The following is a 16,972-nucleotide window of genomic DNA, read 5'->3' as shown; positions in this document are numbered from 1 at the left end:
AAAATAAAAGTGCTAAAATTTATGAAAGCATTTGAAATATGAAATGTACAAAAGGCATTATCTTTGAATACTCATACCCTAGGGAATTATTTTCTTCCTTCTACTCTCCTACATTTTTCAAATTTTCTCTAGTAAGCACTAATAATTTCATAGCAGAAAGAAAAAGACATTTTCCTCTTTTACAAATAGGGATGGTATCTGTTGCATCAGACTGCCATTCAAGAGAGCTCACTGTGTCCATCCAAGCCACAATACCGAAACAACCAAGCCGGATGGGAAAGGTTGTTTGTTTAATTAGGCTTCTATCTAGTGAAGAATGGAATCTATTGCCACAGGTGAGAACTATATGACAGCACTGGGACAACTCAATGGCAATGTCAGTTTTCTCAAAGGAATATTCCAATTGCTCAATATACTTCAAAATGTTCCACCTCCACTTTCCTATTTACCATGACTTTTAATGCTCAGAAATATATTATGGTCAAAATTCATTTTTAATACTGACAAAAGAAGAAACTGACCAAGGTCTTCTGTGTGCCTACCAGAGCTAGCATACCTTTCTTTGCTATACAGAGACTTGCAAATTGATACTAAATTTGATCACATACAGAATTTTTTTTTGCTTTCTTCCTTAATATACACTAATACATTAATACTGGGGGAAAATAAATATGCATAGTGTAGGGCAAGGTGTATTTAAAATTTATATTATTTGGGAAAACTCTGGTACCAAACTAATAGTTTTTTGTATATATATTTGATAACTTCATCGTTTTATGGAAAATACTTATGACATTTATGGACGCTAACAGATTAAAGGGACCAATAATCAAATAAAACAAAAAGTAATCTCATTTTACCTAATGCTTTCATTTTTACTTTCTCTTTCACATATATTAAAGTTATATTTCATGAAGCTTTTATAACATAATTGAAGCTTTTATATGTAATTTTCCGATAACATAGTGTTTTGAATGTTTTGTAAATTAAGAATTTTATGAAAATTGTTTCATGACCTTTTCCTGTTTTGGAGGTAAGAGAAAGGAAAAGGAAAGGAAGAGAAAACTCAAATAAAATAAATTATTTCTACACTGTAGCAAACAAAAAAATGTATACTTGAAATCCTTCGATTGGTAATCATATGTGTCATTTAGCAAGATATGAGAAATAATGATGTGTCATACAGTGCAGAACCCAACACTTCTTTGTTGCTATGGATTAAGTAAAAATCAGTAAAGTGCCTGGTTCTGATTTCAAAACTGCACGCCTGTAACCCACCCTCATAGAGAAGGACTAGCCCAGCTCTGAGAGGAAGAAAGTCAACCTCTCCCTTCTCTGCCCTTAAGGAAAATAAGCCAGGCTGTCATGACAACCTCTGTTCCAAACAGCCCTCCACGGTGCCATCCTGCAGAAATCTAGGGTTCAGTACAGCTGCTGTGCCGGATGCAGATAAAATACAGACCTCTTCACTACAAAAGAAAAAAACATAAACAAGTTAACATTTTCAGGGAATCTAACTTTGGAAAATGTTAAATATCAAAGTGATTACAAGGGTGACAATTTAAATTTAAAGTTAGACTCTACTAAATATTAATATCACAGGATTACCTCCTAAACCTAGAATAGAAAACAGAAGTAATGTTGTTAAAATGGAAAAGATAAGAATTCTTTCTTATTTAAAAATTGTAAAAGATAAAGCATAATATTAATGACAATTGATTCATTTTATTTGTTTTTTGTTTGTTTTTTATTTTTTTATTTTTTCATGGAAAGGCATTTTATTTTAAATATAGCAGTGTGACTCCTTTAAAATATGGTAAAGCTGATAAAGAATAAAGCTGGAATGCTTCAAAATAAAGGTAGTAATAAACTATATTGCTGAATCCAGTAATAACCCATCAAACTGTATTAAAATACTCTTTTAAGTGTATACTGAATTTTATTAAAATTATTCTAAAAGCACAACTATGTAAATATCTATATTGTTATAGCTTAATTCAAACTTAATAATAAAAAGATATCTGAAACAAATAAAATACAAAATAAACTAAACAGAGCTTATGCTACATCATTATATGTATGATAAAAACTGATTTTCAAAAGAATTCTTTGAAACTCTTTGATTACATACCACCCAGCTTGAAAAAAAATTAAACAATCAACATAATTATTGAATGAGATCACCCAAAGCTAATGAGAAAAGTAGCAGCCTAGGGACGAAATGCTGGAAACAAAGAGTAAATGGACCAGAAGAAAGGATATAAAAGAAATGGTCACTTGATCTGTAAGAGGCCAGGCTTACAATGTTTAAGTGGGCACTGAGAACGTCAGAAAAAGTAACGGGGAGCCACAGAAGGCGCCAAATCAAGGAGCTACAAGAGCAGGCGTGCATTTCAAGGTATGCGTTTCAGGGAACTGAATCCAATAATAGTAAGTAGGATGGGTTAGAACAGAAAAAACTAGTAAAGACAGGATTTAAAGACAAAGATATTTTGAGGTCTAGAGGGAAAAGAGAAGTTTGTATCAGGTGAACACAAACTTCTAATAATTAATTGAACTCATTTCTATAGGCTCCTGCAACTGTGATTTATCTCCAGCCACTGATCTACACCTCTGGCCTTCTCCACATGCTAGTCTTTTCGCCTTAAAGACCCTCCCTATGCCTTTTCTCTTCACTGATATAACTCATGCTCATCTCCCAAGATTCAGTTCAAGCTTCAGTTACTTCATTAACACTTTCTTCCAATCCTACTTCTAACCTCCAGCCTTCTGAGATCCTAAAGCATCCTAGGATGTCTCTATCATAAAATATATTATACTTGTCATAATTCTCCAGGAGAATGTGAATCTGGTGGCAAGAACTATGTCTTTTAAAACCATATCCCTAAGACCGGAGAGTGCATGACACGAAATCCATGAATAAGCAAGACTACCTACTGGGGAGTAAGACAGGATAAGCATAACAAAGTTAGTAGTTTAACAAAAGTAGAACAGCTACTATGGGAATACAGCAGTTCAAGGGTATAATACGTGGTCTGCAAAGGAAAAGAAAGGGTCCTCAGAAGATGAAATAGCATGGCTCTGTAACATCCTCATTTACTACAGTCTAATCATTTTTTCTCCAACAAAAATGATCGCCACCACCACAAGAGAGTTATCCATGTAATAGCTAGCAGTAAGAATTATCCAACACAAGGTGGAAAAATAAGACAGCAGAAGGTCAAACAGTTTCTAGATGATATCCACTACAAACTTCTGAACGAGTGGAAAGTAGGGTTCAAGGATGGCAGATAGCAAGTAAAGTCAGAACCTATGTAAGGAACTGGGAAAACTCTTGGTTAGGATAAGGGTCAAAACAAACTAGGTGTAAATGAGCAAATGGGATGGGTGGAAAAATATTAAGTTGTGATCCAAGAGGGAAATTTTATGGTTTCAAATTTTTAAAGAGAAGCAGTTTCAAGCCACAATGAGGTCCAAAATAAGGCTGAAAGTCAGGTGGGGATAGAGGATTTGAGAATGAGAAAGTACAATGCCAGGCTGTTAGAAGGGAGATAACCTTAACTGGAGGAGATGGGCCAAGCAGTAATGAACAAGGCAGAAGAAAGTTTTGGAGGTAGAAAATTCTGAACTGTGGAATGGCATGGACTTTAAAGGAGGAGAGGCTCTCCAAATGAAAGGTAGGAGAAAAGTGGATTGAGAACTAAGAGTATGGAAGTCCCTTCCTAACTGGGTAGAGTTAGAAAGGATGATTTGTTGGCAGGAGAAAGTTAAGTTACAGTTAGTAAAAGAAGGCAGAAAGAGTTTACAATGAACTTTAAAGACACATGGCAAGTTCATTTACAATAGATCAAGGGTTCCAAAATCCCAGAGGAGTTAGTGGAGTCACAAACTGGAGTAAAGTAGGCCTAGAGTTAATACTTGCTATGTGCCAGTATTATATTCTCATTTAATCCCTCAATAACCTTAACTGATAGGCAGTTATTATCTCCACTTCAGTGTGCGAACTGAAGCTCACAGGAGTAGAGTAACTTTCCCAAAGTTTCACATTAATTAAGTAGTAAAAATGGCGTATGAACCTCGGTGTGATGTACTCTAAAAAAGCCCATGCTCCTGGACCACTCCACTATTCTTCTTTTCTCTGTATCTGCATAAAGCTTCCCCCCTTTCAGATGACAATCTGTAACTTACAGCATCTAGAAAATCAAGTTGTTTTCATTTACCAAATGCTAGTTGATTCACTGTAGCCCACTACAGCATGACAGCCTAATGCTTTGGCATGTGATTTTATTTCTTGTCTGATTTCTGCCCACCACGCATCTCGAGTTTCTGGTTCATCTGAAAAATAAATTTTAAATCAGTTCACTACTCAATAGCACATTGTCTATTTGAACAAGAAATGTTTAAAATAAGCATACTCTGGAAGGCAAAGAAGTACTATTCTACAACAGTTTTTAAAACTTCACATCTTTAAAATGCTACTTCTCAAAAAGCTTATTAACATTTTAATTTAATGCTATTTCTCAAAAAGTTTAACATTTTAAACTCGATTGCTAGAAGATAAACCACCTAGTTCTATTTGCTTTATTACTTTAAGGGACATCTATAGGGATGTATTTTATTAGATACAACTTGAAAGGTAGACCCAGAGTTTCCAGATTCCAATCTTAACCTAAAAGGACATCCTATGTCTCACCTCACTGAGTGGATACCTTATGAGTCATATCCATAAATTTAACTTAAATTCTGATTTCATTTCCTGGTACCTATTTTTTATAATGCGCTATATCCTGGGTTCTTTCCAAGGCAAAGATTTGTCAATGTTAAAAAGCAGAAAGCCATCTGTAGCCATTCTTCTAAAGAGATGTGGGTCCTGAAGCAAAGTGGCAAGAAATAAAGGGACTGGCCAATGCAAAATAAGGAAAGCAAATACATTTAAAAGATTAATACAAAGAATCTGGTTAATGTATATAAGGACAAATTTCGGATAGAACACTGTAACTCCATAAATGGCTCTGTCATTAAGAAAATGCTTTAGAATCACAGAATTGCATTTTATTACCATAGAGGAGTCCAATATTGCTTGTAATGGAGCATTATAGATGGAGCATCTGTCACACATACTTCCTAATCACTTGCATTTAGCTACTGGTGAACAGCAGCTGCATATATAGTAACTTTTTAAGTGCAAAGATGTTAAAAACAGAAACGGTCTGTAATCAGCATATCCTAATTTGTTTCTTTTTGTGGCAATTCCGTTTGGGAAAAATTTGGAATAGAAAAAACAACTCTAAATAATATGCTAAGTTCTTACTGTAAATTTTCCACATAAAAGGCACTATTAAGACTGAAAATCAAACAATCCAAAAGCCTTCTTTCTTGAATTTCAGTACTTATGCAGTTTTCAAATACATTTTTCAAAATAAGTAGAATAAGTAGAATCATACTCACTAGTGAAATACTGAAGACAGCAAAGTAAAGAAAGGTTAAAAGGCTTGGTATAGCTCACATTCCTATGATCTCCTCCGCAGGGAGGAGATCAGCAAAGGGGAGAAATGAGGAGATAAAAGCCAGAACTACAAATGATGCCAGCCAGTTCTTGATTTAACGTTTTGGATCCAATACAGAGCTACCCTAAAACTTTCTTTCAGAAGAAAAGAAAGAAATGCAAACTCCAGGAAACTCAGGAAAAGATCAGAGTACGAGATAAAATAAAGAAGGAAAAGAAACAGAAAATAATACAATATGGTGTTAGCAATCAATATTATGAATTAAGAAATGTGTGAGACAATTAGGTGGCCCTATTTTGCACATACACTACTATGTTAAAGAACTTCTTCATATTCCTAAATGACATGGAGACGTCAACAGCACAAATATACTTTCAAATCCATTCTTTTTAGGACATACATGTTTCCAGACCAATTTGGATATCTATTTAACATCATCCTTTCCTAATAGGGAAATTTTATATCGTAAGACGAACTATTATTCAAGTAGTTGCTCAATCTATCAAAGTACTTATGATTCTTTGAAAATAGATATCACAAATAAGAGAAATATATCTCAGTTTAGAAAATAATTATTTTCCTGAAAAACTATGTAAAATAAAAAGTCTAACTTTTCTAAAATTTAACAGTAGAACGTGCTATTTACTTTTTAAATCATTCTGGAAGTTTACAATATTACTTGCTAAACCAAATAATCGTATACTACGTTTTTAGATTTCTCACATTAGGTTTGCCTACATCTTGCTGCAAGTAATACGTGGTAGCTTTTCTGTTTTAAAAATGAATTTTACAGGAAGTAATCCACAATATTGTTGTTTAAATTAATGAAAAATGGAGGAAGTTACTTATTTTAAGTTCAAGATCTATTTATTTAGAAAGGCCAGCATGCCTAAATGGAAAAATATGTACTAATAATTACTATGAGATACATGTAACCACATAGAATACAAAGTTTATTTACATCGAACTTACCTTGGTATAATACATAAAATAATCAGATAATTAAACCAAACACTATGAAAGAATAAGTGGCTGATTTAAAAAAAAACAAAACAACAAAAAAAAACAAACAAGAAAAAATGCTGAATGCAGCGCAAGTAGAGCATTCATTCTCTTCTGACAAGTTCACAAGCAGCCTTTATTTTGACACATGAGCCACACAATTACACATGGGGATGCCACTGTTGTACTTAATAAAGTATTTACAAGCTTAATAAAAGCTAAAGAGTTACATAACAGGGGGGCTAAGGAAGCAAATGGCATATGTCCACACTCCAAAGAATTTCTTAAATTTGGTTTTTGGCTAAAGCAAAAGCTCAAAGAACGAAGGGTTTTGCAAAGCAGATTCAGCAGACAAGAGCCAGAAACAGTGGATGTTTTGGCGCATGCTTGGATCAGGTGACAGTACAGACTGAAAACTATGGCAGCTCACTGAAATGGTTACAGAAAGTAATGGCCCTAGATTCTAGGTGAAAGCAAGGCAAGCATACAGTAGGGAGCACTTAATCACAAACTAGTAATTGGATTAACAATAATTACCTACAACTGTAAGCAAGAAGTCAAAGGAACTTTTTGGCTATTAAATTTAGGGGTTAATTAAGATAAAATTAGGATAAATCAATTTATTTAATATTACAGAAAAATTAAATTTATCTTCAAAGCCTATTTTATACTTAATGCCAGAGATGAGCCAGAGAAAATTCAAGTAGTAATCATAACTCAGCCTAACTTATTACCACTGAAAATTCAGAAATATCATAGTATTTAATCCCTATTAATGGAATTTTTAAAGCTTAGAAATAGCTAATTACATTTCTTACAGGAAACACACTAGTGAATTTGAAGTGTTTTATTCACCCTACAAAAGTAAAAACTAAGGATTTACCATACTTATATGAAAGGCAAAACAAAGAATCTGGCTTAAAAATTTACTGGCAACTATACATGCCATACATGAAACGATACAATCTGGTCACTTGAAGGATATACAGCTGAGATGCGAGGGTTGCAAATAAACATTTCAGAGATGTCAAGAAAAAAATATTTTCACTTTAAATACCATGCTCCTCCCAATAATCTATAGAATTATTTATAATTATAAAAAGATGATCACTTTAGGAGATATTAAAAGTTATTTATTTATTCAAACTATATTTCATACTACTTTATGTTTTTCTTCTAAGGGTCAAAACTCTTCATTGCTAATATCACAAATCTTTTACTATATCCTTTTAATTGTAGGCATGAACTGAGCTCTAGATCAATACCTCACTGATGCCTTTTTTAGGGGTAATGTCTTCACGCCTGGGTTGACACCACAGTCAATTCATTTTACTACTGTTACTTGTCTAGAGCATGGCCATAGCTTGATATCTTGCCATCGTTTTAGCATTTTATCTTGTTTTTGAAGTACAGGTGACACTGGTAAAGATTCCTAAAATGACAGTAATAGTTTACATCTCAAAAAGTAAAGAAGTGAACAACTCAACATAACATGCTTTTATAAAACTGAATCCCTTTGAGATTTTAGGCAATTACACACTTGCAACTAAGAAATGCTGACTACCTAAAGTGTTCAATTTAGTTCTATTTTTACATAGCTCTAGAAGAGAATAACTCTGTCCTTGGGAATCTTTTAATCTAGTTGAAAGAAAAACAGGAAATGGATAGTTACTCAATCTAATTTTTAAATAAGCAAGAGAAGATGAAGTGTTAGGTAGGATTTTCAGTACAATGATAGTGTATCTTGTTAATGGACAGCGCAAAAAGCTACATTCTCAAATACCTGAAATGAATATTCCAACCCAAAACAACCTTTTGAAGAAGATATATTTCCCCTAATGAAATAGAAATTAGAGAGTGCAGGTTCAAGGGAGTATACAACCTTAAACTGGGTGGTGATTCAGTACAGACTAAAAAGAAGAGTCTCATTATAGAAGAAGTGATGTGCAAAGTCAGAGCAAACTTCAAGACATAGTAATTTAGAATGTTAGGATGGTGGCTGGGATACAATCCATGTTGCATCAAACTGGAGTCTTAACTATTTGTAAAAAAAAAAAGTCAAATACGTAATCTACTCCTTGATTGTGAAATTTCACTCTTTATATATAATGTAACTGGCGATCAGTTACATTATTTTATACAGAGAGAGAATGATATATTACATTTACATGTTACATTATAATAATGTAACGGAATATCCAGTTACACGTTACATATACATATATATGAAAAGAGTGAAATTTCACACTTAAGGAGATTACCCACCTGATTTTTTTTTTTTAACAGACAGATAGTAAAGAATGAAAAGTAATGAATATCGTTACATTATGTATAGGGAGAAAATTATGTATTACAGTTATATGTCACATTATAAAGAAAAGCTCACATATCACGCATGCTATATTTATGTCTTCTTGAACTCTATATATCTATTTCCTGAAAACCTTATTAAAATACTGAAAACCAAAAGCTGCTTAACTACTTTAGGCTTAGTTCGCACAGCTGCTCATGAGTGTCTCTCAGACGTAGAAAAATAATAATTGCTGAGATCATCAGCAGAATTCAAGTTCCAAGAAAGCCTATCTTCATTTAACTAACACACGCACACACACACACACACACACACACACACACACACACACACACAGAGAGCAAAATAATATAAGAAAAAGCCTAGACCAGGTATGTAAAAAGGATGAGGATTTACACTGGATGAACACTGGTGTTCCCACTCCCCAGCACTGTGCTCAAGACATGGTGGGCACTCCACAAACAACCACTGAAGAAATATCTGCATGATCAGACTGATATGTATATTCTATAAATATTTCCTTATATATCAGCTGACTCATATTTTGTTAAAATTAAATATTTTTAAAGCAGTAACTATACTTTTCTTAGGTTTTAACTATTAATTTTTGTCCCCAAAATAAAGTGAAATTTCTAAACAACTACAGTTCTAAAAACTAACAAAAAAGAGTAATATTTTCTAAATTCAGACTACTAATCTAGAGCTTGTATTATCACTAGTCAAAGTTCATTTACTATAAGACTGAGAAAATCTTCAGTCTAATATGTCTTAAAATCTACAATCTGTCTAAAACTTTAAAAAAAAGAAAACTTTTTAGAATATTCTCAGAAACAAAAGGAAAGTTACTTAGTTTCAAACACCTTGTTTTACTAACTCAGGACTTAAAAACACTCTTAAAAATATTGTCTAAGTTTATAAGCTATTTCAAACTAGTACTTTTCAAACCACATTATATAACTACTTTATATTTCCTCTTGTCACTTCCTGAAAAAATTATCTAAGCTGACATGCATCCTACACAAGAAAGAATAACAAACTTTCCTCAACTCACTGAGACTATTACTAATTAAGAAACATGTATGTGTGAGCTATTCAGAAATACTTTTAGTGGTAAACTCAGAAGAAAAAAAAAGATCATAGCCATCTGAGAAACAATAAGCTAGGGCTATGAAAATTTACTCTTAAAAGTTTACAACTGAACTTTCAAATAGACTTGAGTTTCCACATGCCCCCTGGGATGTCAGACTTGTAGACATGTGGAATAACCATCATCTATCTTTCTCTCTCAGCTGAAAGTTGCCAAGAGCCTGTTTCACTCACCACATCCTACTAATCATGAAATCCTGTGGATTTTACATTATAAATAGTTCGTGAATTTATGGTTACGAGTGTAAGTCCTGAAGCCAAAGTAGTCAGGTTGAAACTGTGGCTCAGTCACTTTCTATTTTACTTTGGGGAAACTTCTACGTTTCATATTGCTCATCTACAAAATAGGAATAATGCCTATGTCAGGGTTGTGTTTTGAGGATTAAATGACTTACTACCATAAAGCACTTAGAAGAGTATGTAGTACATAGTAAGTGCGCTATAAACCTTTAGCTCTCCCATTACCACCAAATCCTAGGTCACTTATCTGGCCAGTACCACTGCATCTACTAACTGGGCTCCCTGTCTCTAGTCTTGCTGCTTTTAAATCCATTCTCCAACCTCTAGTCAATGATTTAATGCAAATGTGGCCATGGGCTACCCTGTCTTATTCCTATGCACCTCCTGTTCCTGGCGTGTCACATACAGATCTGCAAATGTTACATCCTCCTTCCTAGCAGCAAGATTCATCTTGTCTTTCTCAAAGTCTGTTACCAGGCCAAAAAAATAAGAAACAAGGTAAGAAAAGGTAATAATTTTTAAATAAATTCTCAGATACTGAGTTCCCTTCTTCCTGCTCTATAAAAATATTTTCTATCACTTGTAGTTAACACAAACTAAGACAACAAAGCAGGAGAAAAGGGGGCAGGAAAAAAAAAAGGTAAACTAACCAAGACATTCTGTATTAATGGCAAAAAACTTAAAATAAGTATGAAGTAGCTATGTAATAAACATCATCGAATGAGTAATGGCTAGGATACTGTTTTGCAAATGCTTGAAGTTTCAGAACTACATTCAAAGAATGTATTAACATGGCTCCAAATACACTGTCTGAAATATAAATCTGCGTGAATCTCCCATATACCATCCAACACTGAGCTCAAGAATTACCACCTCTATAAGCTTCCCTGCCACATAGAGTTAATCCTGCCTTCCTCTTTAACTCTGTATCTTGTGTCACTCCATAACACACAGTAAGCCATTTACATATTCTTCTATCCTCCCAGAATATGAGCTTTCTGAAAATAGGAGGACTGGCACCTTTGCACACCTATTATCTAGTGAACTCCATGGCACAAAATAAGTTCTAATAAATATGTGCATGATATATCGTATTTCATGAAATACTATTGTATGATATAAAATGTTTTCCTATATCTTTCCACATTTTAATGTTTTTGAAATAGGAATGTCTAATAATGAGTAAGTATGTTTGACTACCATGTGTTCCCTTCTTTTTTCTCTTGGAAGGCATCTAACACCTGGTATTCAGAGAGTCCAGAAAATACAATATTGATGAACAGTTTCTAGCATTAATAGAAACTGTATCAACAACTACTTTTCTTACTGATGTGGTCAATTCTTGATTTTCTATGGTAATACAGGACAGGAGTGGCTAAATATTCCCTAATGATGGAGAAAAATATATAAATGATTTGAATATATTTACCAAATAAATCACTTTTTTTCAGAATTATCAAGTTATTTTTCTGAAACTAGTATCCGAAAAAACCTGGTTTCTGAATATGTGCCAACTATTATCAAAATATTCTAACACCTCAATTAGAATCAAAATATTCTAACACCTCAATCCAAAGCATACAACTATGAGCACATTAAACTAAAAGCGTCATCTTTTAATATGCTATAACATATCCACCTTTTCTTTCATATATTTACTACTGGACTTTATTTTAAATGATGGCAAGATATACTGCTTCCTCAACCATGTTTTTCCTTGCCAAATTCTGTAATTCTGCTTACATGGGACAAAGTCTTTATTATGTCTACAAGATTTAACTTTTGCCTTTTCCACTTTTCCAAAACTGTTCTATCATTTAATACATCTCTCATTCTAAACATCTTTGCCCTCACAAGGTTTCAGGCTCCTTAAACTATTAATGATTGATGCCCTCAATGTCCTGTTCTTATGTAATTAGCCTTTTTCTCTGCCCACTACCCTGATCTGCCTATGTTTTAAAAATATATTCTTATTTTTATTAAATGAATCCAGCAGGGTATTTTTAATTTCTCACTAAAAATCAAGTATAAAGCATGACATTACAAATGATTAATTCTAATCAATGTGATAACATGCTGGCAAAAACTTGGATAGGAAATAGAGGTAATTTCCCCAAAGGTTTACCAATTGATGTCGGTCTAAATCTGCAAAGGTTGGACTTGATCAGACTGTGTACTAGACTGACTTTGGGTAAATCTACATGATGAACATGAGTTACTTCACAGTCAAACATGCACTACTTACATCAGAACTTACATCCTGGACCCCTAAGAACAAAAAAAGTTTACAATATTGAAAAGATTATGGGATATTATCTCAAATGCTAAGCCTCCTGGTGTTTCTGTTTTTGTTTTTCTGTAAATAGATGTACTTTCTGACACAATTAACTGAAAAAGTTCTACAGGAAAATACCAGTTTCTGATACTAAATCAAAATGGCTCTATTATTTAATTTAAATCTAAAATAGAAATAACATAAAAATGTAGATATTTATATTAAGAGAACATGCTTTTATCAAAAAGAAAAATTGGCTTTGACTCTAAACCACATCATCAGCTGTAAAGCTATCTTAGTTTAGTTTCTTTAAAAGCTACAAACTATATCCATATGTAAAATTACTTAAAAAGAAAAAATGTATTCTCATGTCAAAGGGGAAGGAGGAAAGCTTATGAAAGCTGTTAATCCCCCCAAAATCTGCTCTTACCAAATTTTGGAACACTCTAGAATTATAAATAAAAATGCTAAGTTATACTTTTATAATATTTATAGAACACTAAATATAATCAAATCTCAATTGAAGTTTAAATATACTTTACAATTATTAAGCTAGTCATTGAATACTTATAATATATATTTAGCAATTAATATTTCCTTAATCACAAAGCTAATGCCAGTGTCATTTACTTGATATGAAAAAACTGTCCAAAATGTAATAAATATAATTTAAAATTATCATTCTGAAAGTTAATCACCTAACAGAAGTCATTCATAATTTATGGTATTTCTATGGTTTTGATTAACTCATTTTAGTTAACACATATTTATGTTTGCCATTTCCATGGAGATTACAAAACTTATCACATATGTATTGCAAAATGTATCTGTATAACTGAATTGACATTAAGCCTATTTAATCTAGAACATTTCTAAAAACTTCACTGAGCTGCCATAATTTTTGTCAGCATATGTAGTACTGAATGACCATTAAAATACCTGAATTGAAACTATTCCAGTCTAGCAGTTTGTAAGATCTTGTGTTACCCATAATTCCGACAAAGGCTGAGTTCAAAACAGCAAATTAGTAGATCAGTTTTAGGTGCAGAATAGTAGGAAAAAACCAAAAAACACTACAAATAAGAACACAATTGACAACACCACTTGACAGGAACTAGAAAGACACAGACAGCAGAGTTAATAAGAAGTAGAAATAGATAGAGAAGAAGGAACATGCTATCATAATCTAACATTAACTAAAGTCTGATTAAAGATAATTACCTTTTCAAAACCACCCCATTCTTTCCCTTATTGTATGACCCTGTTTGCTTAATATTTAAAAAGAGGCAGTTCTAAAAGAAATAACTCCAAAATAACAACCCATAGAGTTAGTAGGTGGTTGTGATTTTAAAATAAGACTTTTCCTTTTACACTCAGTGTGAAAAGAAAATTTCCCATATTCACTAGTCAAAAAATAGCTGCAAGATTCATCTGAGAGTCCAATACAGCACTTTTAACATTAGCACATGCACCTCACCCATCATAATTTTCTCTCGGCAGAGTAACTCAGTGTCATAAAAGCAATACATCATCATTATGGTAGATGCTAACTGAGTTTTGTTTTGTTTTAACATTCAGTTCTTTTTAAAATTAAAATTTTTTCATAAATAATTATTTAAGGGGCCTGGAGATTAAGAAAATGTTAAGCAAATGTTCCTTTGTAATGCATACTACACATACAAAAAAAACAATCCAAAGAATGTGATAACTATATCAAAATAATATAATAACTCGACCATTAGACTAGGTAATTGATTTGTGTTTAACTGAAAATAAAACAAAGCTGAAATACAACTTATATAACATTAAAGTATTTATATATATATGCCCACAATCTTCTGGGAAATAAAACATTAGTAACTGAGAATTTCTCCATGTGAATTGAAAAAATATTCTGAGAGAGAAGGAAAGGAAGAGAACGGATGAGCTGTAGTTACAGTACACAAAACATATTCTGTAATAAGGAAGATTTGTGCTTTCTTCCCTGGGTCTGGATTCTTACATTCCTTACACAGCTAGAATAAACTGGCAAGTATGGAAAACCCCCAAAAGCAGTTGTTGTTGTTTTTAAGTAATGCCATGTAAAATATGGCTCTCTACTTAAACTTAGTTAAGTAAACTTCATTTGTTCTCCCAGACTCTACAGCTTACTCAGAGTACGTGGAAGCAACGATGACATCAAAATGTTTTCAATAAACAGAAGACATCAATAAACACCAACAACTGAATATATTCCTGAATTTTTGGAGCTATTAGATCCATGGGTGGGTGCCATCTATCAAAATATTTGAGTCAAGGGTCCACAGAAACACAGGTAACTGGACTTGGGTCACCCAGTTAATGTCAAGTATTAACTCAGTATTTCCCTGCACTTTCCAAATAATTCAAGTTCCTAAACACATAGATATGAAACTTGGCATAGTCCTCAAGGTCACTCAATCCAGTAAACTGGCCTCAGTCTAAACGTGCCTTTTAATTATTGCAGAATATGCAAATACTACATGAAGATAAGATCTTAGATTGACCCAAAAAGTAAGGAACAGGGAAAAAAAAAATAAACCAGAGAAGAAAAAGAGAAGACTGGTGCTTAAAAGATGTATTTGCTCAGCTTTAGAGTTAAATAATCCTAGCTAGTCTTGCTTTTCTGAAATCCTGTGCAGGGTCTAGAAAAATTCCATTCTGCTTAACTCAAATGACATCAAACCATGGGACACAGATTAAATTTCTTAAAAATCTAAAAGAATGGTAATGCTCTGTATCCTCAAAATTACTATTTGTGTTTTGCATACAATAATTTCAAAGCATTTTTCTCTTTTATATAGCTGTCGGTACGAGCCCCAGGAAGAGGTTACTGGAAGTGACAATTTAAAATTTTCAAAAACATATCTGTATATGTGCCAAGTAAGAATATTAATATAACTTCAGGTTTAAGGTATGTCATCAAAATAATAAGTGATTTGAGCAAGTTATTGGGCATCTAGTCAATGAGAGATGCGAGAACAGATTACATAGGAAAGTTCCTACCATACTTATCATGCTTATTTTAGGTTTAGAAAAATCATCAAAGCATTTTTAATCCAAGGGCTTGAAATTACTAGGACTTCCATGCCTCTTCTCTTTTATAATCAAGACCCCATGTTTTAAAGAAGTGAGCTATTATTTTTTCTTGTTCACTTATATGGAACAAATAGCTACATAAAAGAAACCAAGGACCCAAAGAGAATAGTTGCCTTTTTTAAACTCTTAGGTACTCTACACAATGTTTACAATTACATTTTAAAAGAATACTTCTTTTATGAATAAGGAAATTACTCAAAATCCATAAAGAGTTATTGCTAGTGAAAAGAATTAACATCTTAAGCTAATGGCCACAATGATCAAATTGTAAAATTGGTTATCTGCATGGGTCAAAGAAAATAGCTGACTCAAAAGTGACTTAAGGATTCCCTCAAAGTGCTACACCTTGGCCAAAGATGAATCAAGATTTGTTCTGTATACAAAAGTAACTAAAATATATACTTCTACTTAGTTTAATTATTTTTAATTAAGATTACTGCAAATATTTTAGAGCAACGTGCATCAGTTCATACTTTCTTTGTCATTTTTCTTTCTGGATAGATTTGGCTTAAAAAATTATAAAAATCAAAAAAAAAATTATAAATATCAATGTTAATAATCACAATGTAAGTAAATGAAACATCGAAAACAAACTTCTAAAGAACATACCAGGATTGTGGATACGATCCAAAAGCTTCACAGAGCGTGCACTAACAACTCCCCCGACATGCACGAGGAATCCAGGAGGAAACGCCGTCAAGGTAAAAAATGGAAATTCCTAGTAGAAAGAACGGGGGAAGAAAACAACTGACCATGTGTGAAGTACAAAAAATGTGCTTGTTAAAAAGCTTGTCATAAGGAAATGAATTCTAGCCCTTACAAAAGGCTACCAATTATGCATTACAGATGCTTTGTAATTAAAAGTTTTCTTGGATGTTAGAGTTCCGAATCCATTTTCCCACGTATGTTATACAAAGTCCGAACACTCTTTTTATGAATTCTAAATGAGAAAAAAAACGTTCTCAGAGTTCCAAATTAAGATATTTGAACACGGGACTTCCGTGGCGGTCCAGTGGTTAGGACTCCTCACTCTCACTGCTGAGGGCCCGGGTTCAATCCCTCGTCAGGGAACTAAGATCCCACAAGCCGCATGGCGTGGCCCAAAAAAAACAAAAAGGATATTTGAACACACTCTTCCTTCCTCTCAATCTCCTATTCTGATGCAAAGTGGCAATGAGACGGGGGCGGGGAGGGGGGGGGACCTGCCTGCCCCGCTACCCCACATCTACTTCTCAGTGGGCGTAGACTCTCCCTCAACACACATACCCTATCCCGGGCGACTGGTAAAGACTCTGAAGGTCTGGGGCAGGAGATGGAAAAGAATGGGGGACTCAGGGAGGAGGAGACAGAGATGAGCAGAGCAGGTTAAGAGCT

The 16,972-nt window shown here is 33.4% G+C and overlaps 1 protein-coding gene across 25 annotated transcripts in view; it reads right to left on the bottom strand.

Annotated features, from left to right (window-relative positions):
- Nucleotides 1-16,972, bottom strand: part of C2CD5 (C2 calcium dependent domain containing 5) — a 94,621-nt gene that overhangs the window by 38,191 nt on the left and 39,458 nt on the right. For all 25 annotated transcript variants that reach the window (XR_014252326.1, XM_082419616.1, XM_082419626.1 and 22 more), the window contains 3 exons: nt 16,208-16,316; nt 4,221-4,335; nt 1,374-1,469 (listed from right to left, as the gene is read on the bottom strand). Coding sequence is in view for 24 of the 25 variants with exons in the window: in XM_082419616.1 (XP_082275742.1) it covers nt 1,374-1,469; nt 4,221-4,335; nt 16,208-16,316 (320 nt within the window). In the remaining variant the exon portion in view is untranslated. The remainder of the gene's footprint in view (nt 1-1,373; nt 1,470-4,220; nt 4,336-16,207; nt 16,317-16,972) is intronic.

This window comes from Balaenoptera physalus (assembly GCF_965194825.1).
Source record: "Balaenoptera physalus genome assembly, chromosome: 13".
Classification (NCBI taxonomy): Eukaryota; Metazoa; Chordata; class Mammalia; order Artiodactyla; family Balaenopteridae; genus Balaenoptera; species Balaenoptera physalus.
This window is presented reverse-complemented; position numbering and strand designations above follow the sequence as displayed.